The sequence below is a fragment of the Antrostomus carolinensis genome, unplaced genomic scaffold (genome assembly GCF_000700745.2).
Source record: "Antrostomus carolinensis isolate BGI_N321 unplaced genomic scaffold, ASM70074v2 scaffold15119, whole genome shotgun sequence".
In the NCBI taxonomy this organism is placed as follows: domain Eukaryota; kingdom Metazoa; phylum Chordata; class Aves; order Caprimulgiformes; family Caprimulgidae; genus Antrostomus; species Antrostomus carolinensis.
The window spans coordinates 9,138-9,477 of record NW_010338060.1 but is presented as its reverse complement, the minus strand read 5'-3'; the positions used below and the strand labels follow the sequence as shown (position 1 = coordinate 9,477).

The 340-nt window shown below is 50.9% G+C and overlaps 1 protein-coding gene across 1 annotated transcript in view; it reads right to left on the bottom strand.

Annotated features, from left to right (window-relative positions):
• Positions 1-227: 227 nt before the first annotated feature.
• Positions 228-340, bottom strand: part of LOC104530712 (transcription activator BRG1) — a 7,927-nt gene continuing 7,814 nt past the window's right edge. The window contains exon 13 of the mRNA XM_010175392.1: positions 228-340. Within this exon, the coding sequence (XP_010173694.1) occupies positions 228-340 (113 nt within the window).

The window sequence follows — 340 nt, the reverse complement described above, 5'->3', positions numbered from 1 at the left end:
AAATACAATGTTTATTCATTTATTTTTTCCCTCAGTTCAAATTTTGAACTTTCAGGAAACTGTAGAAGCCCAAGAGCCCCTGGGACCACCCACCCATCTTCTCCCACATCATTTTTGTGGCTGTGTAGAAGGGAGGATGATGATCAAATCTTTCCTCCCTCATTTCCAGCCTCGTTGCTTCCAGCTCCCTCTGCCTCCCAAGGAAATCTCCCTCCTGTCCCTGGGACTTACCCGGGGTTCATCTCCAACCAGGCTTCCAGCTGCCCAGCCTTCGGGGCATCAGTGCCGGTGAGGATCTTGCCACTCTCCACGTGGATCACTTTGACAGGGAGGTCACTCA